Source organism: Neopelma chrysocephalum, unplaced genomic scaffold (assembly GCF_003984885.1).
Source record: "Neopelma chrysocephalum unplaced genomic scaffold, ASM398488v2 Primary Assembly neopelma1_96778, whole genome shotgun sequence".
NCBI lineage: Eukaryota > Metazoa > Chordata > Aves > Passeriformes > Pipridae > Neopelma > Neopelma chrysocephalum.
This window is the reverse complement of record NW_020925422.1, coordinates 2032516-2054070: the sequence shown is the minus strand read 5'-3', so window position 1 is coordinate 2054070 and position 21555 is coordinate 2032516. Positions and strand designations below refer to the sequence as shown.

At 39.6% G+C, this 21555-nt stretch overlaps 2 protein-coding genes and 1 long non-coding RNA gene across 14 annotated transcripts in view; 1 reads left to right on the top strand and 2 right to left on the bottom strand.

Annotated features, from left to right (window-relative positions):
- The window catches only part of SMC5 (structural maintenance of chromosomes 5), a 45269-nt gene extending 41097 nt beyond the window's left edge, over positions 1-4172 (bottom strand). Inside the window, exons 1-3 of the mRNA XM_027709430.1 lie at positions 4003-4172; positions 3230-3371; positions 2037-2089 (exon numbers count right to left, since the gene is read on the bottom strand). Coding sequence (XP_027565231.1) covers positions 2037-2089; positions 3230-3371; positions 4003-4130 — 323 coding nt within the window. The 5' untranslated portion in view covers positions 4131-4172. The remainder of the gene's footprint in view (positions 1-2036; positions 2090-3229; positions 3372-4002) is intronic.
- A 149-nt stretch (positions 4173-4321) lies between these two features.
- Positions 4322-21555, top strand: part of LOC113981819 — a 48453-nt gene continuing 31219 nt past the window's right edge. For 7 of the 12 annotated variants that reach the window (XR_003538548.1, XR_003538545.1, XR_003538544.1 and 4 more), the window contains exons 1-3: positions 4711-4819; positions 7011-7111; positions 10703-10787. This is a non-coding gene — a long non-coding RNA (uncharacterized LOC113981819). The other 5 variants (XR_003538550.1, XR_003538539.1, XR_003538543.1 and 2 more) reach the window with 5 other exon arrangements.
- The window catches only part of MAMDC2 (MAM domain containing 2), a 56977-nt gene continuing 44846 nt past the window's right edge, over positions 9425-21555 (bottom strand). The window contains exons 10-14 of the mRNA XM_027709429.1: positions 16065-16158; positions 14197-14349; positions 11495-11754; positions 10695-10779; positions 9425-10368 (exon numbers count right to left, since the gene is read on the bottom strand). Coding sequence (XP_027565230.1) covers positions 10307-10368; positions 10695-10779; positions 11495-11754; positions 14197-14349; positions 16065-16158 — 654 coding nt within the window. The 3' untranslated portion in view covers positions 9425-10306. The remainder of the gene's footprint in view (positions 10369-10694; positions 10780-11494; positions 11755-14196; positions 14350-16064; positions 16159-21555) is intronic.

Here is a 21555-nt window from a genome sequence, read left to right as displayed (position 1 = left end):
AGTATTATTAGAATTTTTAGACAGCTAAATATTTAATATAAATAACTGGACAGTAGCATCAGATTCTCATTTCATAATTCAGAAAACATCCAGTACTTCAGTGATGAACTAAACTCACATGGAAAGCATCCTAGAACATCTGCAAATCTTAACTCAGAGGAAGTAATTTACACAAATGAGTTGCTCATGCTGAATGTATGAAACATTCAAAAGTTGTTGCAGATGTTAACAGTTTCTATGAAAGTGTAATTTTTTTGTATGACATTTATTAAGTTTAAAAATTGGCATTAAGGAGGTACACACCAGCAGTAAGACTTTAAAATAAAGCATTAGTGTACAGAACTACATCAATAAGCTGAGCATACATATTCCATCTGGGAATAAAAATAACATCATACAGCACAAAAATACTAATTTTCATTTTCTGCTTTTAAAAACCAGTAAAAACATATTAATTGTCCATTTAATTCTCTAACTCAACACTTATTTTCAGAAGTTTAGTCTGTTTAAGATTCATCAATAACAAATGAGCAATGAGGTAATTCAAATTTTGGTTGTAATTTTGATTTAGAAATTGTCTAGTGCCTGTTAAGCATATTGTTAAAGCTGGAGAACACAGGCTTGTAAAAGTTTAGTGGCCACATACCTCAGGAGACTTAAGAACAGAGATCAATGTAAAGTGAATATGCATCTGCTGCCAGTTTTCGGATTAAGTGCCATAGGGATATGAGTCTACTTCTTGAAGACTGGATGATTCTTTCCTCCATTACCTTATTTTATCAGACTTCCTTCAAGAGACATAGAAAGCCATGCTCCTTTTCTTTTATCAAATTAAAGACTTTTACTACTATAACCTGATATTAATTATAATTCAAGGGCCAAATTCAACCAGCACAGTACATGCCTACAGAACTCAAATTTTTCAATTCCTGTCAAAATGCAATCTTCTGCATCACTGGTCTTTCAATCTCAATGTTGTATTTAAGTATTTTCTACCAATTAGATAAAGGACTCAACTGCATTGCAACCACTAGAGTAAAAATACTAAGTCTTCACACTGCAAGACTCTTTTCAGACTTTCAGGTAACATCAGGATGTATTTATGTTGCAATAATAACACCATCTACGCCGAAAGACATCCTACCTCCTGACCTACTGCTTGGCCAGTCTCCAAAGAATGTCATCTTTATTCACTTCCACAAGAACAAAAGTGGACAGGTCTTGTTCAAAGGCCTGTTCCAGTATTTTTTTCCTTAATATCATTTTCTTTTTATGCAATCTGATTAGGGTGGCCAATTGTTAACACAGGTTATGAATTAGTTGATTATCTCTATCTTCCATTTAGTTCAGGTGAACAGACAAGGTTAAGGCTTATTAAAATCACCTGTGTCACTGCATCCACAAAAAAGCAAGGAAGCATGTAATATGGCCCTATATCACAAGTTACAAATTTTACAGAGTAAGTCCAAATGATTTTGATTTGGTCTGTTTTGCAAAAGCTTACATACAAGACTGCATAAGCAGGAATGATCTTCTACTTTTTTTGTGTCAGTATGTAATGCTTTTGTTATGAATGTAGGAGAGTCCCTCATACTACCAGTATCAGTATATGAAAGTGAAGGCAGAACAATCTGTTTCAAAATTTAGACTTTGACTTTTTTTCAATTTAACAAAAAAATTCCAACCTCTACATAATGATAGCAGTGCTGACTGTATTTGAACCATCTGAACCTTAAATGTCATCAAAACCTAAACACACCATATACAACAATATTTATCTATACATTCTTTTTACATAAAGACAAGGTGAAAAGCTCCAGAAAGTGAGATCAAGAGCAGCCATCACTGGTTATTTCTTCTGTGGTAATTATTTAACCTTAAAATTTTTAAGTCTGGGGGGGAATAGAAAGAGAAAAAAGCACCAGCTTAAAGACAGACCTCTGTACACCAATTTTTTTTTCCACAGCTTTGTGCATAACTGAGTGGAGAAATGATCTAATTAAAAGTGAATGAGGAAATACAGTTTTAGTACTTACAGTTCAATTTCCACTAAACCTTTCGTGCATCCCTGCTTTACAAAGAGACCAACCTAGAAAATTAATTTAGAAATTGTTATTGCAAAATAACAGCACAGTATTAAAAGTTAATATTTTACGAAAACATGCATTCGTATAATACAGTTGACATAATGGGATATTTTATTGAAAACGTACAATTAAAAAATTTTTTTTTAAACTACTAACTAAAGATACAGGAACACACTTATCTTCCACATCAACTAGCATCATTAGAACTTACTCCACAAGTTAACCATTCCTGATTAACTTCAACCTCCAAAAGTGAACAAATTATCATCAGCAGATCCACAGAGAGGAAGTTCTCACAAATCAGGAGAACAAAGGCAATACAAATGAAAAGATACTGCCAAATATCTGTACCAACAGAGCTACCAATTCTAATAGTATAAAAACAATCCTGGAAAGTCAATAAAAACACCAATACACTCTACTGCCATGAAGTCAATGTCTGTATTTACATTTGCTCCTGGCTCAGCTACAACAAAAGAATATATACAATCACTTAGGCACCCAGATTCATTGCTTCAAAGATCTACTCAAATACATTGTATCCAATCAGAATATCCACGATAGCAACTGCAAAATTTAAAAATTACACAATACAAACTTCCTACTACAATGTCAACCCATGATCTCTTGGGAGCAAAAAAAAAAAGTAAATATAGTAGAGCAATCCAAATTCCACCTAAACCTAAGATCAGTGGCTGCATACTTTCAGAGAAATTCTCAGACACACTAAGGATATGTTATTTCTACAGATAGTATCTACTCAGAAATTTAATTTACACTGTTTTGTTTATTTCTGGTTTAGTTGGTACTTCTGATCAAATGTTATCTAGGCATTAGGGGGCATTTTCTTAGCCCCATTACGGATGCTTAACCATCTTCAAACATAACCTCTAGTCCACCCAGCTTGCAGTGCAATTCAGGTGTTTCCATTTCATAATTCATCCAAGACAACGATTAATCAAGAAAGAGAAAGTCCCTTTGGTAAAAGCCTTTGCCTTTGGAATAGGTTATTCTTCAGTTTGGACACCTACCTTTTATGAAAATAAAGCAAACCAAGGAAGAGCCTTTCGCCCCTTCCTCTGCTGAACAGTGCTCTTAACCAAATTCAGATTCAACATGAAATTACAAAAGCTCATAGTTACCTTATCGGCCCGCCCTATGAAAGAAGGTTTCCCAGCCAGTCCCAGGCAGATGGCACAAACAATGCTTGACTTCCCTGTTCCATTAGCACCTACAACCACGTTCAGGTTGGGCCCTGGATATACTTCACAGGAATCATATATTCTGGAAAACACAGCAAGTTTTTGAATCTTATAGACTCCATATTTGCTTGAAAGAAAGAATACTTTCTTAAAAACAATTTATGATTTAATTGAATACAATGTAAAATTACCTAATCTAAACTCAATCCCCAAGCACCATTTTGTAAGAAAACCTCAAGAGTGAAAATTAACATTTCAATAAAACTCCGTGAAATAGACAGATTCCTACCAGCCAGAGTACTCATAAGAACTTACTTTAAAATTAGTGATTATAAAGAACGAAATCCAGCAACATAATGATAATTTATCTTGAATTTAGTAGGGCATAATTTTATTTTACGTATTAAAAAAAATTTTAAAAAGACAAAATTGAGTGAGCTCAGACAATTCTATTCTATTTAATTCCAACTGCCTGCTGTACCACAGTCGCACAAGATTCCACTCATTTGACCCACACGGCAGGTTCACTCCACACTCCGAACAGGGTACCGCCTTGCAAGGAAGGCATCGCTTGACGCAGTCCCTCTTGCAGCCGCCGCCAACCGCGGTAACCCCGTTTCGCTGCTGTGGCCTCTCGGCTGCAGGCCCGCCGGGAGGGACGGGTGGAGGGAGGCCGCAGCCCCCCGAGGTGGGGGAGAGTGCCCCTCACTCACAGGAAGTTCTTCATGAAGATCCGAACGACGGAGCCCAGGACGAAAGGCTGAGGTGGCTTGCCGCCCTTCGCGGCCCTCCTGTCCGCGCTGCCATTTTCCCGCGCGGGCTCCTCCTCGGCCGCCGCCATCTTGGCCTCTATCACCGCGGCCCCCACCCCCCCCTTCGGCCCTAACGCCGGGCTCTCGCGCGCGCCTCGCTCTTATGGCCCGGGAGGGCGGGACTAAATTGCGCTGGAGCTCTTCATTGGCGGGAAGCGCGCCGTGCTGGCGTCTATTGGCTGGAGGGGCGCGGGTGCGGGGTGCGCGCCGGGGTGGGGCGTTCCGGCGGGGCGTTGCGGCGAGTGAGGCCGCGCGGCGCGCGGGGCCGGTGCTTACCCGCGAGGGGGCAGCAGCCCACCGGTCTGTGAGGGGCATCTGCTAAGCGGGGTAGTGTTTGTTACATTTGTAGCAAAGTAACAGGAAAAACATTGTTTACACGTGTTCATTCTAAGACCAGACAACCTGCAGGGAGGATAGGCGCCCTTCAGAAACGCTCCTAAGAACGACATACGCCTGTAAGATGCCCGGCGTCTCTCAGCAGGGGAGGGCTGAGCCTCGAGGAGGGTTTACTTTACAGAACTTGTTACTATGGAGGCCGCAGAGCCCCCGAACAGAATTGCGCCGGCTTGGCTTGTCACAAAACCCAACCTCCCGTTCACCATCACTTCTGCATAAGCCATTTACAGCATTATGTGGAGACTGCGGGAGCTGGGCCTGTTCAGTCCAGAGAAGAGTGAGGGGAGATCTCATTAATGCATATCATATAAACATGTCAAAGGTCTGTGCCAAGAGGATGGTGCCAGACTCTTTTCAGTGGTGCCCAGTGATAGGACAGGGAGCATTGGCCATAAACTAAAACACAAGACATTCCTCAACATGAGAAAGAGAGCACTAGAACAGGCTGCCCAGGGAGGACATGGAGTCTCCCTCTCTGGAGACATTCAAAACCCACCTGGATGCACTGTGTAACCTGCTCTAGGTTATGGCATGGGGGTTGGACTAGCTGACCTCCAGAGGTCTCTTCCAACCCTGATAATTCTGTGGTCTGGGCTAATGGTTCAGGTAAATAATGTTTCAAGGCTGCCTGTCAGACAACAGGAGTTGGTGAGCCAGTAGAAGTTCTCAGGAGCAGACATTGTTTCTGCTAAGCTCAAAGATGAGCTTAACTCGCAGGAGCCATTAATCAAGGCTGAGGCCTAATGAAAATTCCTGAGTGGCCCAGACTGAGAAGAAGGACAGGGGAATGCACCACCACAGACATCAAGTGAGGATTTTTTTGAGGTGGGATGAGAGTCAATTTTTCTTTTTTTCAAAATGTCAGGGGTAGAACATTTTGACTTTGTCATGTGGCAGAGAGTGCTCTCTTCAGCCTTTGACCTTACACAGCAGTCCTTTTGGAGCAGTGGATCTCCTGAATGAGGCTAGGCACATTCATAAACTCTGTTCAGATCCAAGTAGATAAAAAGCCAGGTCTTTTAGTACTTGCCTTGAACTGTCTTAGTGAATCTTCATGACGGTAAAGTTTGGTTTATGTTAGGTTTATTTTGGTGTGAAATGATAGTCAGAATATAGTTTCATTTACTTTAGCATAAAGCTAGACTGACAATATTATTTTATGTTTTATTCTGGATTTCCATTGGCATAACCGAGATCTGAGTTCAGCCCTTGCCTTGGAAATTTATAAGAATAATGATAAAACGTCAACTGATGGGAAAATACTTACAGAATATTAAAAAGGAGGCTTTCCATTGATCTCAAGACAAGTTGAGTTCCACTCCACCACAAAGCTACATTTAGAGCAATCACATATAAGCCTGTTAGTGTTTATGGTGCTACAGTTGCTTTTCAAGGTTTCTTTTTCATTTGCGTTTTACAGACTGTGATAAAATTGTGAATCAAAGCAATTATTTGTAGGTTCTCCAGTATCTTTTGAAGAAATTTTCAGACAGTAAACAGCTGTATTTAAGATCTTCACTTAAGTAACAGCAGGAAATGGGGGATTCTTGCACTGCTGTCTGCATAATAACATTCTCTGTATTTCCATTGATAAGTGTAGTTGGTTCTGATTGTAAATTGCTAAAACTTCACCATTGAGAAATATAACATCCAGTTCACTTTTCAGCATAGCATGAGAAGACTTGCACACCTTCTTTGTCTCCCAAATGCATTTTGTCTGGTCATCAGATGACGTCAGTATTAATCCATCTGGTGAAAATGTCACACAGTGAACCTAGCTCATGTGTCCCCTGCAGTATGCCACTTTTGACAGAGATTTAATATTCCATAATTCAATAGAACAGTGAGATAAAGAACTGCTACTAACTCATCACGAGGACAAAAGTCGCAATATCGGATTGTACTGTAATGACTGATGATGACTTGTGTTAACAAATCACGTTTCAGTATCAAAAAGCAAAAGCTTGTTTTTGGCTACTACCAAAATCATGTCACTGTTTCTGGATCAAGAACTACATTTTACTAAAACCTTCACATCACCTGGTTGCTCATCTGCATTTTTAAGAAATCTTTTATCCCAATACTTTTCATTTCATTTCCTAGTATGGCAAGTCTCAGAAGAACTGTTCTTTGCCCTGCTGTGGTCCCTGTACAGCTACTGCAGCAGTGAAGAAAGGAACAAAGAGTAAATAAAAATGGATCCAGAAATTAATTGCATGGGGAGTTTCCTATTTGGACAGAGCTGATTGAGTGATTTTTCTCTTACCATAAAACTGAAGTTTGCCAGTAGAGAAATCTCAGTGCACCTTCCCTAGTATTCAAATGTTTTCTAGTCATTCTCTTCCTAGTCTGTGAATTTCCTCTTCTATAAACTGATATTCAGCAGGCATTGAAGTAATTCAAAGCCATGTTTCAAATTTTCCCTCTCTTTTGTTTCCTGCAGCAAAAATGGTGGAAAGGTAATGTTCCCTACTTAAGGAAGAACCTAGGCTTTTCTTTTTTTTTCCTTGCAGTCAGGACAATACCTCACACTTGTGGATAAATGCTACCCTCATTGGTACTGCTAAAATCATTGTAGCAGTGAGGTCCCTACAGAACACTCAATGGAGAGCAGGTTAGAGTACTTCCTTATGTTTTGAATCTAGTAGCCTAAATCTGATTACTTTGATGGAGTGAAGCACAGTTGCATAAATCTTCAGAGACAGGAATGTAGTAGTTATACTTCATGCTTCATTTCATTTAGAGAAAAGACCCATCAGAAGTATGGAGAGCCACCAAGCCTGATTATTTTAACCATTTCATTTTCATTTGTCTTTTGCCTAGATAATTTGAGCTGAATGTTGATACCAAAGCATACACTTTATGGAACAAATGTAAAACTGCATTGATTCATAGGAAATAGTCCATTGTTTCTGTTTGCTTTCATTTGCAGAATAATATCAAGACCGATGTGTTCATAAGCAGCTTACAAGGGAGACTGTAGGTAGCTAGGATAGGCAGTTAAGATGTCAATGTCTTTTGGCTCTTCCTCAGTCTCTAGGAAACAATAAACTGCTTCAATCTGTGTGGTACTAAATGTATTGAACTGAACAATCTCTTCCATTGATTTTGGCACCAAAATTAAAGTTTACTAAAGATTTAAGGACCTAGATCATCAAAGGTGCTGTTGATCCTTACAGGCTGTTAGGAAAAGTATATACTTAGTTCTGAAAGGAGCAGAGTGTGATGGCTGTAAGATTAACTTCCACCACTCAGTACATGGCTTCTTGCAGCACTTCAGAAGCTCTCAGCTTTCTTAGGTAATGGGACCCACACATTTCACAGAATCACAGAATACGCTGAGGTGGAAGGGGCTCACAAGGATCATCGAGTCCAACCCTTAGCCCTGCACAGGATCATCCCCAAGAGTCACACCATGTGCCTGAGAGTATTGTCCAAATGCTTCCTGAACTCTGTCAGGCTTGGTGCTGTGACCACTTCTCTGAGGAGACTGTTCCAGCACCCAACACCCCTCTGGGTGAAGAACTCCTTTCTAATATCCAGCCTAAAACCCCCCTGACATAACTTCAGGCCATTCCCTCAGGTCCTGTCACTGGTGACCACAGAGAAGAGATCAGTTCCTGCCCTTCCTCTTCCCCTCACAAGGGAGTTGTAGACTGCAATGAGGTCTCCCCTTAGTCTCCTCTTCTCCAGGCTGAACACACCAAGTGACCTCTGGTGTTCCTCATAAGGCTTTCCCTCAAGGCCCTTCACCATCTTCATTGCCCTCCTTTGGACACTCCCTAAGAACTTAATATATTTCTTATATTGTGGCGCCCAAAACTGCCACAATATTCAAGGTAAGGGTGCCCCAGTGCAGAGCAGAGCAGGACAATCACCTCCCTCGCCCAGCTGGGGATGCTTGGCCTGATTCTTCCCAGGACATGGTTGGCTCTCCTGGCTGCTAGGGCACTGCTGACTCACATTCAACTTGCTGTTGATCCCCAGGTCCCTTTCCATGGAACTGCTTATCAGCATCTCATTCCCCAGTCTGAACAAACATCCAGGGTTGCCCCATCCCAGGTGCAGAATGTGGCACTTTCCCTTGTTGAACTTCATATGGTTGGTGACTGTCCAGTACTCTAATTTGTCAAGGTCTCTCTGAAGGACCTCCCTGCCTTCAAGAGAGTCAACAGCTCCTCCCAGTTTTGTGTCATCTGCAATCTTGCTTAGTATCCCTTCCAGTCCTGCATCCAAGTCATTTATGAAGATGTTGAAGAGCACAAGGCCTAAGATGGAGCCCTGTAGAACCCCACTAGTGACAGGTCACCAGTTTGATGTTACCTCAGTCACTATTACCCTCTGTGCTCGACCTGTGAGCCAATTGCTCACCCACCACATGATGTGTTTATCCAGGTAGACATCTAGTCAGAAGGATCCTGTGAGAGACAGTATTAAAAGCTTTACTGAAATCCAAAATGATTACATCAAATGGCTTCCCTTGATCAACTGTGTGGGCTACCTTGTCATAAGACTAAATGAGGTTTGATAAGCCAGACTTTCCTCTCATGAAGCTGTGCTGGCAGTGACCAGTGACTGCATTGTCTTTCAGGTGTTTTTCAATACCTTCCAGAATAATCTTCTCCATAACTTTACCAGGCACTTAAGCGAGACTGACAGGCCTGTAGTTTCCGGGGTCCTCCTTCTTGCCCTTCTTGAAAATTGGCACAATGTTCACCAGCTTCCAGTCAGCTGGGACCTCTCCAGATTCCCAAGACCACTCAAAAATCATTGAGAGAGGTTTTGCAATGACATCAACAGCTCTTTGAGGATTCTTGGATTAATCTCATTCTCTAAAGTTCAAAATAATGACTTCAGGCTATTTTATTAGGTTGAGTTCTCTCTCCTTACACTGATTAGTATGAAGTCTAGAAAAGAGCAATCAGGCGATATTCAAAGTTACATTTTATTAGGAAGTTATAATAATTTCAAAAAAACCCCTTACACACAAATACATAAAACCAAAAAATAAAAAGATGTGTGAATTAAGTTTCCTATTAATATAAATGCACGCATCTGTGGTTGGGTAAAGTATACGTGCATTCTCTGTGAGTGTACAAACTGATTGAATAAAAAAACTCAGACAAAAAGACTTGCATGCCAGAAAACATGTAGCTTCAAAGGGTTTCATTTCATATAGTTCCAGCTTATGATGGATTATACGGAATACTAAAACTGAGTTTGTTATTGGCAAGGATGACAAATATATTTGTTATAGTAAAATAATACAGTATCACAAAAAATTGCCAGCAGAGTATTAAGTTTCCCAGAGAGATTTGTCATCATGAATAATTGCACTGAACCTTAAGGCTGTTACTAGTAGCTAGCACTATTTTCTTTCTTATTTCAAAATATTTATAATTTTCATAACAAAAATCCATTCTATCCCCAACACAAAACATTCACTGAATGCAGATTTAAGATAACACAATATTCGACTTTAATTGTGCAACTTTCCTCTTTTTACTTATATACCAGAAAGGTTAAAAAAAAATTTAAATGAATGACCTGTGCAAAATGGGAAGCCTTTATGCAATAACTGATACTTCATGCAAAAGAGGAAAAAATATTTTAAAAAGTTATGGTCTAAGAAGCCCTGAGTCAAAAATTTCATTGCAGAGGCAAGGAACATGAGTGCTCTGAGTTCTTCCTATGTATTGGTGCATATTCAAACCAATCCAATATTTACTTAAAACATATTTTAAAATTGGTAGTTTGTGCAGTTTCTCACATACAAATCTTCTACGCACTTTCTTTCAGCAGACTGTATTTAATACTCAATTTCGTTTAAGCTGTCAGGATAGCCTGATGAGAACTGAATTTCTTCCACTTCTAGAATACAAAAAAAGGAGGAAATACCATAATTATTCGTATTTTAATCATACATAAGAACGCATGAAGCAGAATGCAATTAATATCCTGGATTTAAATGGGACTGCAACATGATTTTTAAAAAACGTTACAGCCACTTAACTAGTTGAGTCTGAGTATGATCTCACATCGCATTAGAAAGCAAAAATTCTGCACTGACCCAGCAGTTACTAAATACTAAATTCAAACCCATTCAATGGGGAGTCAAGGGAAGAAGTATCATCCATCTAATTAAAACAAGCACTGTGAATTACCAGGTGTCTCTTACGAGGTATATTTAAACTTACCTAAACAGGGTCCTGCCTGGAACAGAACATCATCAATAGCAGTGTCACTTCTCATTGACACACCGCGGATCACCTCAAAAATAATCTGTAAAGGTAAGACACAGCTTTTCATGAATCCCACAAATGGACAGACTCAGAAAAATTATAGGCATGCAACCTATTCAAGGATCTAGTGTGTCCTGAAAGCCTGCTTCTTGGAAAGAAAGTTCTGTCCTCCATCAGATTGGCTTAGTCAGAGCAATTCAGTGCGTGCTATGCTGAAGGAAGCAAGTATGGTCTCCCTCTCCTTTTTCCTTTCCTTTCCTTAGTAATTTTCAAGCTCTTAAGGGAAAGTGATTAAAAAACTCCACAACATCTGTGGATGGTGATCAGTGCAATTTTGTGCCCAGTGCTGTTTTAGTCATTAGCAATTTCAACTTCCTCTTTCACAGAGAAACTGAACCAGGTTTTATCTAAGGCAATACTGAAGTCATGTTGAAACCAAAGAGCTCTGGATTTGCATCATCCCTTGTCTTTGGTGCCACCTTAGAAAGACCACCCTACAAGAAGCTGCCATTTTATCATAGCTCAGTGGCTCTGTCAAATCTAGACAGGGCTATAGACAGCTGAAGGAAAAGAAATTGCACAAGTGATCTAAAATAACCCTACCACTACTGACAAGAAATGATGGGAAACAACATTTAAATACTTTAAAAAATTATTTTGAGTTAATAACTATTTTAATACTTGCAAACGATTCATGTCTTTAATAAGTTCATTTCAATTTTCCAATTTGACTGCTTCTTGCTTGTTTTTCTTACCTGGTAGTTTCTATCACTTTCATATTCTATCAGTCCCCTTAGCCATGAGATGCTTTGTTCTCCTGTCCTCCTCCACAAAGGAATCTCTTCATCATCCCCTTCCTTTTTCAGATAAACACTTAATAATCCAGTCCCAGCTCCATACATGTGATAGAAAAATGTCAAGCACTGTTTTCCAGATATTCCTCTTAGTAATCTTGAAAAAAGGTATGCTCTCTGTCCATAGACCATGTCAGATGCCTCTATATACATGTAGTACCCTTAAAAGATACACAAGCAAATATTAGCAAAGTAAAATACTCAGCATGTTCATTATGCTCAACATGCTCACTGTATTAAAAAAATTATGACTCAAACTATTTTGATAAAGATTTTTAAGATGTAGACTGCAGTGTTTGTGAACTGTAATATTTGTGATATTGTAATAACAGTGGACTGTAATAATGGTGGGTTTGAATTCATAAAACCAAGAGCTGATTCAGTCTTTCTAACAAGTTTATAATATGATTCAGGCCTTAAAACTAAAGACTAATTATTTTATTATACTTTAATATGAGCTGTAGGCTTTGGTGTTTAATTCAAGGAGCTTTTAAGCATAGTGAACAGCAAGGTCTTTGCAATGGATTGCACTAGGCTTGGTACAAATCATCTTGGAAATTCTCCAACACACTGTATGAAATTATTATTTCTTTATGGACCTACTCTGTAGATAATCTTCCTTTTCAGCCTTTCTCTTGACTGCTGCTTACTACCAAACTACAATCTGGCTTAGAGGGGATGTCTCCAGTAGGGAGTTGAGCAGAAAATAGGACTCTGAGTATCATGACAGACATCTCAAGTATCCACTGGCTGCTGCTGCTGCTCCCAGCTTTTCTTCTGTCTCACTTATCCTTGGGAATCCCCTCTCCCTCTGAAGGCAATCTCACCCCCAGACCTGTGGTGGCAGAAGGGCAGATAACACCACAAAAAGGGAGCAGTGGGACTGCATGAAGAGTTGCTGCAATGTCTGAGTTCACTGTCTGCTCTCAGAGTGTACATCTTAAAACACAGAACAGCTGCTTTATGCAGCATATGGGACATGGGGATGCTCCTCAGTCTTCTGACACACCTCAGTTTGCTCCAAAGGGCAATAGCTGAATGATAGATTGAGGGGGTATAATAAATTTGCCTTCCAGCGATTAATGACTTGAACACTTAAAAACTGGGCTATATCTGATGAAATACACAGCAATAGAAAAGAATACAAAGCAAGAAAATACCATAGCTGCTCCTAAACCAGGAATGCACTCTGATAGCAATCGATTCCTTGGAATTCAGAGACAGCTCCATGTACATCTGAGGGTACAATTTAGGCAATGGTTGGCACTGATGCAGCTCTCTGCGCACTTGCTCATACTAATGGGGACTCCACTTGCCCAAATACTTTAAATTACACTAGTGAGGTTGTGGAGCAGGTTTTCAAGACAAAGGGCCTGTGTGAGTTCTTTTATTTGCCATGTTTTCTTCTAAGTTTGAACCCAAAGTATGTTCATGCAGAAGAGATCCCAATCACTTGCACAACTTGCTGCAAAGAGATGTGTGAGATAAGGAATCAACATTGTCACAGGTGAGACTTAAAAGTTCTAAAGTCAAGCTATCAGCTTCACATCTGAGACTACTTAATGATCTATATAAACCGAAAATAGGTATAAAGTCAGTTTCAGGAAATATTCACATAAGCTAGGAGTTTGGAAGGAGCTTTTTCTGCGAACTCTGGGGAGCCATCCTGTTCTTTTATCTCCCAAAGGAAAGGGCTACTTTAGGATGTGACAACAGAACAATCCACATGGTCTGCAGATATTTCAGATTAAACATCACATTTTCAAAACCATTCATGGGTCCCTACAAAATGTGTTTACTTCATTGGATTAATACCTCTTCTGAACAGAAGCGTAAAAACTTTCTCTATCATCAAGGTTATCATTTCAAAGTAATTTTGATTGACTATTGTCCTGGTTAGAACGGCTGGGACCAATTCATCACTAGATGGGTGCAACCCAAAACTGTGTATTCTATAGCCGTCCATGCCATTTTTCCCAAAAACTGTTGTCAGTAGAGGCCTGCAAGGTGGGAAGATGTTCCTGTACCCTTCTATGGAATTCCCCGCTCTGATACCCTTTTATGGAATTCCCCGCTCTGATACCCTTTTATGGAGGAGGGACTGAGCATCCGCATGCCCTTTTATGGAATTCCCTACTCTGAGGGAGGGACTGAGCACTCCCGCCTGAACTGGAGAGTATATAACTGGGAGTTTTAGAACCTTGCCACCTCTCGTGGGATCCAGAGGAAGATTGCAGACCACTGCCTTCAACTAGACTGCAGACCACTGCCTTCAACTGGACTGCAATCACCACTTCTGACCAGACTGCAGCAGCTCTCCCACCAGCAGGTTTATCCCCTCTCCCTTTGCTTTGGACTCGGGGGTGGGCCAAGGTACACCACTTTTGTTCATACCCCAGGGTGCTGGGTATACATTTGGGTTTTGTGGGTTAAAACCAATTGTCTGTCTGTATAATTGTACTTATTGCATTATTTTAATAAATTGTTATTCTGACTTATAAATCTCTCTTTTGAATTGAGTTCATTTTCCCTTGCTGGTTAACTTTTAAACCAGCACAACTATCAACTTCTGTTCTGAAAGTTCAACGTGGAGCTTAACTCACCTACCCCAGTAGTGTGGTCTCCTTTCGGACCAGTGTAAGAAGTGGGAGTTGGACCCCTCCTCCTGTGCCAGCTCCCACGACCTCTCTTCTTTTGCGTAAACACACACTCATCTTTTTCAAAAGTACACTCTCCAGGGCTGAGCAGAAATGAATCTGTAAAGAGAGAACATAGTTTAAAACTTCAAATATATTAGACCTATATTTGGAGAGATAACACAGAAAATGTATTGCATTTACTCACCTGCTGAATCTACCTAGCAATGCTTACAATAATCACAAGCTTATAAAAGCCAGCTTCAAACTGAATGAAATGTGATTTCATTTTCTTCACTGTTTTGAGGTAATCTGTGCCCCAGTCTAGCTCAGTAACATGTACTAAGATTCTTGAAAACATTTCATACAGTTTATTACTCTTAATCTACAATAATGGTTTGGACTAGATGATCTTAAAGGTCTTTTGGTTTTAATGATTGGACTCAATGATCTTAGAGGTCTTTCCTATCCTTAGCAATTCTATGATTCCATAACAGGCTCTACCACTGTAATTTTCTTCACTATGGTGGCACCCCAGGCAGATTAATGAGCTCTAGAATCTATAATGTGCATATTTAATGAGTCTTGTCAAAGACTGGAGTTTCTGTGATCCAAAATCAAGTGGTACATTTAGCTCTCCTACATTCCCTTGGCAGCAGATTCTACTACAGCATACAACAGGCCACAGAGCTGTAATTACTATAGTATTTTCATTACTTCAATTCTATTAGATGATGCAAAAGGGAGAAAGTTGATAATTCAGATGCTTGCTAGGAAGCTTCTGTCAGCTTTTCTGCTGTAGCCTAGTTTTGTTGTTCAGAAGTAGACACTGAGCTGCTTTCACTTTTTGAAAAGGAGGAAGCTTTGATATCTCTGGGGCATATTTCAGGCATTTGTTTTGCTCCGATCAGAGACAGCCGCAGTATGACTACACACCCAGTTAGGAGTTCTGCACCTTTGGTTCCTTTTCCAATTACTTAGGAACTACAGAAAGGCAAAACAGACAACTGTTGGAAATGCTTTAGAAAAATGGCATCTTGTTTTATACATGTGACTTCTCTCTGTTTTGTAATGGTTAGCTGCCTGAATGCATGAAAGCCAATCAAAAGAGGTCATTAAAGAGCTATTAGGACCATTGCAAAGACATGGCTTTATTCTGAAGAAGAACGGGATTATAGATTGTGCCTGCCTCATGAGAATGGTTTCTAAATTAGGATACAATCGTTGTACTGTCAACTTCAAAATGCCCCAGAAGAGGCAGTCTGGTGAGTTCAGAGAGGTTAGCCTGCACATGTCAGAGGGTAAAGTCTTGCTGAAAAACAGTCAGTTCCTCCCACTACAGGAGAGAGAGTTGGACTGATCTTATCAGTCTTCACTAGAGAGCTGCAGCTCAAGTAAGGGACTGTGTCTTTGCCTTGCACAACTGTACTTCTGGATTAAAAAAGAATAATACTGTCTTTTGAAAATATTGCTTTTGGGTCCAATCCTGGTTTCTCAAAATCCGTTTTGAAAACTACTTTTCCCTCAGTTGGACTTTTGGTTTATTTTAAATTGTAATGCCCTAAAAGGACCACTCACCTATATACAGCTTCACTAGAGTCAGCGAAGTTTACTAGGAGTTAGCTGGTACCCCTGTAAACAAAAACTGGTCTGCGCTGTACGTATGCTACTTTGTAAAAATAGGATTTATGCAATACTCATTGGAAAAAAAGAAAATACAAGAAACCACAGTGGGATGAAGGCAGCTGTAGGATAGGCTTGGAAAATGAAGGTATGTGATGAACTCTTACTAAAAAGGATACCAGCAGTTGGATGACAAATACAAATGGTCTTACCAGCAGCCTGGCAGCTTCCCAGGCTCAATGATACATCATCCAGTGCCACAAGTCCACAGTCCCAAAAGCTTTTACACAAGCTGACAAAGACAACCTGCAATGCATAAAGGAATTTCCAGTTATCTAACAAAACCTGGCAATGTTAAGAGTCTGAAATTTTAGGGTTTTTTCTAAATGTGCAAAAAATGTTGAAATCTACAGAACAGAAATAATGATCCTCTTTGTCTTGGCACATACTAAATACTGCCAATGACTGAAATTTCGGTTCCAGTGGGGATCAGATGTATGTTTTCAATCAACAGAAAGTATTTTCTCACTTTTATAGGCAAGTTATGTATCTCTGTATGTAATTTCCATTTTATTAGGAGACTATTTTTTTGCATATGAGAAAACATGACTTACTGAGGTTGTTGTAGTTTTTTTCCTCCACAAAACCCAGCAAATATCCACAGATAGTTTACCCTTAAAACCAAGAAGTTTATCCATGAAAAAAAAATTTAAAGAGTAATGCAGACTGATGGGAAAGAGAAATGGACATGGTGAAAAGCAAAGAACAGTAGAGATGAAATGAAACTACTGCATAAAATGAGATTATTCATAAATGATGCAAGGCCATAGTATCATAGAGCAGGAGACTGGAAATGGTACGCATAATACACAGTGTTCATCTGAATTTGTGAAGATTAAATAAAAACATCCAAGATGTTTTATTTGACTACACATTAATTCTGCCATGAAAAACACAAGTCACTCATGAGATAACAAAATAAAATGTAAAGAAACTGTAAGACTCCAGTTGCCCTTCTCCCAAGGCCGACACACATCTGTTTGAATTACAGAAGACACATTAAGATTTATTTTGTGAAAATACTGCTGGCGGTTTTCTTGGCCTATCTACTCCAAACCATCTGTCTGACCATTGGGGTTATGACCATAATTTGGGAGGAGCTTTTCAAAACAATTCCTTTGTGATGAGGTCTGTGCTAGTGACTGGAGACGGAACGAGTGTCACTTCTAACAGTTTAATATTCTGGAACAACTGTGAACATCTCTGTTACATATTTGAGGTTAAATGCTGAGGGGGTCTCAGTGCTCTCAGCTGGAGGACCATGACTGCGAGAATGATCAGCTCCCAGTAGATCCTGAAATTGTGCAGGATCTGCTGCTCCAGCTGGATCCCTACAGATTTATGGGGCCTCATGGGATTCATCATCACTGCTGTCTTAGCCTTAAGATTTAACAGGACAAAAGGTGTTTCCTACTTTTAAGTTCATTCTCAGGAAACAGGTGCAATCTATTAAAAATGGTAGCATCTCCTGGAATAAAGCATAAAATAAGATACTGATGTTGGGTGGATGTCAGTCACCAGGATTTTAATAAATGCATTCTGGTGAACACTTGTAATACACTAAAGACATATTATGGTCCTAAACCCACGAATCTTCAGACAACCACATATGTAAGGGTGAGGTCAGTCCTCATTTGTGAAACAACATTTCCACACCATGAATTGTTTTAAGTGATGCTTTCCTATTGACATCACTGGGAGCAGGATCAAGTTCTTTATTCTTAGATTGCAGTAATTTGTTCCATACAAGGTATGTAATTACACAGTGGATACTGCAGAAGACACTCCATTTCAAAGGCATTACAACAATAACTGTGGCCTCTCAAAAGCCATTGAACCAGTAGCCTTTGTACAACCAAAGGATTGATCTGATTCAGTGACACTTGTAAACTTGTTCAGCTTTGCCATCTGTAGCTTAAGCTTTACTAATTCTCCACTTGACTTTTGTGGTGTTAAGTGACACACTGCCAGAAGCAGACTTTGTAATTGCACAGGGATGGGGTGGAGGAACTTGTACTTGGGAATGGGGAGCTTCCAGTACTAGCAAATGTACTGAAATTTCTTATAGTCCCCTCAGCGTATTTTGTGGTTATATTCTTGATTTAGTTTTAGGCAATGGACTAGAAGATTTTCATTCACAGGTCACATTTATTCACTCTTCTTTTGTTCTAAATATCCTTTTTCTGTCATAAAGGGAAATATTTGACTATTTAAACTTTACCTGCCAAAATTGTATCAATTTGGATTTATTCAACTGCTCATTTTCCCCCTATGTCAGATCTCTGAACCCTTCCTACAGTCTTGATAGAAGTAATCTCATGATACTTTGCATTTGTTCTTGTTTTGAATAAAATATTTGTTAGGTCAATTCTTCTCTTCTTGTAGAAGAGAATAGGGGATTCTTTGTGCTCAGCTTGCACTTTCTTCATAAAGCACGGCAGATGAACAACGTACTAATTGTTTCAAGCTAGGTAACAAATATTCTTGGACTTGCATGCTATCTTGGAGGCTAAACTAAAAACATTATCCAGTGCAGGCAGTTGTTGCCTGTGTTACTGAAAAATAAAACATATTTCTCATGTTTCTTTTTGTTCCAATAACAGGACACAGCTAGGGCATCAGTTTCCTTCCAAACTATTACTCTAGTTTATGGAAGCTGGTTTGTTTATTTTGCAGTGCTTAATCAATGCTCCTGGCCTTCAACCTCAAAGTATCAATAATCAGTTCTTAGCATTTATCCTGGATTATATCAGGTATGGGCAATGCCAGATGAGAGCAGCTGGCAGAGCAAACTTCTGCCAAGACATCTCATTGGGTTGTGCTGCAGACATTGGGTGAGGTGGAAGGGACTTCTCCTTGGCACTCTGCATCTCTACAAGCAGATGTGAGTTAAAACATATGCATATGAAGTTAATCTGCTTTTGGAGAAGAAATAGTAGGACATACAGTAGGGTACCTGCAGTGTAAGGAAGAACTAATGAGGAAGCTTGTAAAAGGAGGTTTGGAGGCAGCTGGACTCAGAACAGGAGAAAAGGAGAGATTCCTCTGGATCCCTATATTTTCTGTGTATTTCCTTTCCTCCTTGTTTATCCCAGGAAGTGTAGCTCTTGCTCAATTAGAGAGCCAGACCAGCCAAAAAAAAGAAAAACTGTGAAAACAGCCCAATCTGGTGAATTAAAAGCAAGCTATGCCTCTGCAGCAAAGTAATTTACCTGATTCCATCCTAGTGAATATTCCCAGATTCAAACTACACACTGTACATCAGTGTAGACACAAAACTTGGCCTGTCACTTAGACACATTTAGGTTCAATTTTTTAAAGGAGAAAGGCAGTAATAGTGGAGTCTGAAGTAGGGTTTTGTGAGAAGCTACTGTTGTAAGTTCACACAGTGATACAAATCTCAGTATCATGAAATAAAAAATAATTCAAACACCAGAAACAAAGGTGAGACATGACACAAAGAAGCAGTCAAGACGTTTTCACAAGACAGGGAACCTGACTTTTCAGTCAGTTATGCAAGCAAACAGCTGTATAAGCATGCAAGCCAGGGACCACCACTGGCACAGAGAACCATTCTGACTGTCTACATCTGGAGAAGCTCGCACACACTGTGGAGCAAGAATCTGCATTTTAACTGTCTGTGTGTGTGTGTGTGTTTGTGGGTATACACCACCATGGGAGGTATTTCTTCACAACAAACTCCAAATGCCTGTAGACCAAATTACTTCCAACTGGCTTAATTAAACTAGATTTTCTTCGGCTTAAACATTCAGAAACTCATTTATCAAGAACACAAGTAAGCTATTAAGCCAAAATTAGAATATCTGCAAGCTTCTGTCATTTGAAATAAATTGATTTAAAATGGCACTTGCCAGGTAAGTTCAATTTTTGCCATGTAAATACAACGAGCTTCTGCAGGGGAAAAAGAACGGATTATGAAAGCTTCTATATAAATAATTGGATAACATTGGTAATAAGCTTGTGACAGTTGAACCAATATTTTTGAAAATCTTTCCTGTCCAAAGGCAGAAACAAACAATGAAAGAGAAACATAAAGTCTGACAGAATAACCTAGCACCACAGACTGCTTATGATACGTCTCTTCCCACTGGATTGCACTGCCTAGTAGAGTGCACTGGCTGCACACAAATGTATGCGGGACACCTATGTTCCCATCTGTCCTCCAGCACCTTCCTAGATGTCTACAAATCTACTGGTAGGACTCTATCCTCATTTCAATGTAACAGTTTCCTTGGCTCTTTTTATAAGAGGGAAAGATTCTTGCCTTTAGATCAAAGAGTCTTTTCAGAGGAGGTGGCACTATAGTATCATAATACTGAGGACCCAGAACAAAAACTGAGCAAAAAAATAAAGTGTCAGTTAAGTATCACAGGCACCAAAAAGCGGTATGTAGTATTTCATGCAACATATTACCTTGCTTAGCTACTGTGAAGATGCAGGCCACTTAGGTATTGCTTTCTAACCTTTATAACTTTCTCAGTTTCCAGTACGTTGTTTCCACAACCATATGTCAAGCACCACAGTCAGTGAGGTTGCACACTTTGCAAGCACTATCCTACTATTTACAAACCCTATTGCTCTTATTTTAAACATACATTTCTGGTGACTGTTCTTCAAGAAGTTTCTTACTTTAGAGGTAAGAGAAGGAAGGACAGAAGGGCTATACTATAAAACCATGGCTCATTCCAAACTCTTTAGGGTGCACACGTTATTGTGGGAAGATTGATCAAGGGCTTTGTCAGAACAGTACCAAAAAGCTCTTTTATTTGACACAAGTGAGGGTTTTTCAGAGGAGGAGGAGGAGGAGGAGGAAGAGATGAGAATGTTTCCCCTCCTCCACTTGGTGCCCGACTAGAGAAGTGTGTCGTTCATACCAGTGACTCAGTCACAGGGATCTAGAACTTCATCATATATCCAAAATTGCTTTAGTCATTTACCTATGACTTTGGTAGAGAAGCAGGAGACACACATTTCTCATTAGCAAAGAGAAGTGCTAGAATTATTTAATATTGAGCATCATCACAGCTATGATGTGAGAACAGAGGTCCAAAGAACCTCAGATCAAGTCCTAGAATGGTGGCAGGGTAATAACAGATGTTTAGGGAAAAAAGTACAAGAAACAAATCAGCCCTAAAGCTGTTATATTATGTCCAATCCCCAGAAAGCTGAAGGATTGACTGAACTGGAGGTCACAGCTAAACCACTGTGTTTACAATCACTGTGAGGTCTATTTTCCATGACTTTGTCTAATTCCTTTTGTTTGTTTAAACCATGTAAATATTGAAGTGCAACACTCAGTCACTTGATTTTGCTCTCACACAACTGCAACTAAAATTAGTTATGGGGGATGAGTGAAAACAAACAGATGAACTCAAAAGAGAGTGAGAATAAAACACCAAAGAGGGAGAACATATACTGAGAGAATGAAAACCAAGAAATGCTGCCATAGCTACTCTGATGGACTATTATGATGCCAGTTACCTTTCTGAAGATTTGATTTTGAAATCTGTGAGAGGTATTCAAGAACTACATCATTAGGTAACATTGCCAAAACTTGCAGGAATGGATAAACAACACAAGATGTATGCTTTTGAAAACTTGAGCTTCAGACTGGTGAACCAA